Raw genomic sequence first — 2,633 nt, 5'->3', positions numbered from 1 at the left:
GGTCCATGCATTCTCAGGGTCTGGATTCTCTCTGAATCAGAAATCTCCCAGAAATTTACCAGAAATCCTTGAGAAGAAAGAGAAATGCCACAATGTACTCCTTGCATTTGGTTTTAAAAGGAGCAAAACATTAAAAAAAAAATAACATCAAGGTGTATACTGACACAAAGATAACATTATGGAATGTTCATCATCACTTGGAGGTCAGAGTTGGGAAAGGTAGAGAAGGACAAAGCCAGGAGGACCAAATGCATTTCTTCTTCCACCTAGTGCAATGTGGGGCCACTTGGTAGAAACAGAGGATTGACTTGAATAAATCAAAATTTATTGAATCCGGAAATGGATTGATTGAAGCCTAACACCAATCCATGAAAGCTGCTGATGTGGAGAAAATAGAAGACTAGTTCATATTTTTCTGGCAAGCCATACAAAATTTAAAAACATTAACATTCTGAAGCCTTAAACAGACAGTTGCAGTTAATAGGGAGAAAAGGAAAATTTAAAGCATTGTGAAGGACCAAGAGACTCCCAATTGACCAGGGACAACACATTTGGAAGTGTCATTTCCACTGAGTAAGTTAGAATCTGCCAAGAAGTGAACAGCAGTTCCCCCACGGACGCTTACTGCCCATGGTGGAGGGTGAGAGCATTTTCAGAGTGCCATTTCACTAACCTTTTTATAAATTGCAAAAGCAATACCACAGAATGCTAAGAGCCTTATTTTTTTTCTACTGAGTATAATAAAATCTGTAATAACTGTGCCCACATTGTGGCAGCTCAGAGAACATTAAGTGCTTCTATTATTGTGTCTGCAGGAAACCAAGTGGAGAACAGGTGCCCATGGATGAAATTTGGAAAAAGAAGTCATATTTTCAGAATAGAAAACAAGAGTTTTTATTTCTTCTGAAAAAAAAAAGGCTCTATCACCAATAAAATACTTTTAAATTGAAACTAATTTTCTTCTCCTAAAAATGACAGCAGTCTAACAGACTAAAAGGATCAGTAAGGTGCACACTTAAAAACAGTCAAGACTGAGGCTCAAGGAATTGAGATTTTGTTTTTGATATAAAGGAGAAATTAAACAGATAATAGAGAGGCTGAGTTTCAGATCATGGGAAAACATCCCTTTATAACAAACTGATGTACTCTCTCATTGACAGAGTTGTGTCCATTCTCTGACCTGAACTAACAAGGTGAAAGGGAGCAGTTTTATGAAGCAGAAACATTGTAAGAATCACTCTAAGCTTCCAGCTTCTGAATCTTCTCTACATTGAGAAGATCTTCTCTACATTCTCTACAGGAATCTTGGTTCTGCATTCTGAGATGGTCCCTTCACATCCTTTTCATGTCTCATTCTTTTTTTTTTTTTTTTTTTTTTAAACTGCCCCATGAGGAATTTTATTGATGCCAGTACTTTATTTCCATCTTAAAAGACCAACTGCAACCAAATGAAGTGAACATAACCTCAAGATTTTACTGTCTTCATAATATAAAAATATGAAGTTTAGAACTGGATCACCTGGCCCTTTCTCTTCTTATCTCCTCCCAGTTCAAAATGTTTGCATCTCTTAATAGCCAGCATTCTCTTAGATCTGCAATTGGGCTCAACACATTCAAGCCTCAGCACAATCTTCTTTGTAGTTTTAGCCTTTTTCCGGAAAATAGGCTTCGTCTGCCCACCATAGCCACTCTGCTTCCTATCATAACGCCGCTTTCCCTGGGCATAAAGAGAATCTTTTCCTTTCTTGTACTGTGTCACTTTGTGGGGTTGGTGCTTGCCACACTTCTTGCAGAAAGTCCGGCGGGTTTTAGGAACGTTCACCATGTTTGCGAGAGCGCAATCCACACAGAAAGCTAGAAGACATACTTTTTTACTTCAATAGGATATTTTTATGTTCTTTTCACTGATCTTATCCTGCTAGATGCCTAAGTATTCCACTTAAGTTTGTTTTTTGCCTTTTACATTTTTCAGAGTGCTCCATATAAATTATCCCAAATTTTCCTCTTTTGAATTTAGTTATGTTTTAAAAACAAAAATAGTCTCTTTGAAATTTCCAGTAAATTTATAGTTAAAATCATCATTGTCCTTTTACATTAAACAGCTTGTGGAAATGCTGTAGACATACTAATTGTAGATTTATGTCTATAACATAGAAGTTATTCATATCTGATACCTTTAGAAATGACTTAACTCTTTTACTTAAGACACTGAACTTTGACCAAGGAATATGGTTTGTTTTCCAGTTCTTCCATTGACTTTGTATTAGACAGTTCATACTAACTTTGTAGTCTATTAAATGGTTTTAATAACATGGCTTTCTGATCTATAGGTCAGAATTCTACTAGAAGCAATGTAATTTAAGAAAATCAATCTCAATCTTAAAATGTTTTCTACGTAAATATAATACTACAGTTGGAAATGTGTGATATAATTAAAAGGACTTAACTAGTGAACTACATGTGAATACTTAAGGTGAATAGCACAACTGTTAGCACTGATGAGTGAGTTTTAATTCAAAGTCTTTAACTCAGACTCCAAGTGGGAATAGGACTTGAAGAAACTGATCTCTTCTTGTGTTCAGAAGACATCCCCAAGTGTGAGGAAAAATGAACTCTATAACATTTGGTGATGA

At 35.8% G+C, this 2,633-nt stretch overlaps 1 protein-coding gene across 1 annotated transcript; it reads right to left on the bottom strand.

Annotated features, from left to right (window-relative positions):
- Window positions 1–1,382: 1,382 nt before the first annotated feature.
- Window positions 1,383–1,856, bottom strand: LOC132013183 (large ribosomal subunit protein eL42). Its single transcript, XM_059392910.1, has one exon. It carries the CDS (start codon window positions 1,823–1,825, stop codon window positions 1,505–1,507), a length of 321 nt encoding a protein of 106 aa, XP_059248893.1. The 5' UTR covers window positions 1,826–1,856; the 3' UTR covers window positions 1,383–1,504.
- Window positions 1,857–2,633: the final 777 nt, after the last annotated feature.

Source organism: Mustela nigripes, chromosome 3 (assembly GCF_022355385.1).
Source record: "Mustela nigripes isolate SB6536 chromosome 3, MUSNIG.SB6536, whole genome shotgun sequence".
Classification (NCBI taxonomy): Eukaryota; Metazoa; Chordata; class Mammalia; order Carnivora; family Mustelidae; genus Mustela; species Mustela nigripes.
Note: the sequence above shows the minus strand (reverse complement) of the source record. Positions and strands in the feature narration are given on the sequence as shown.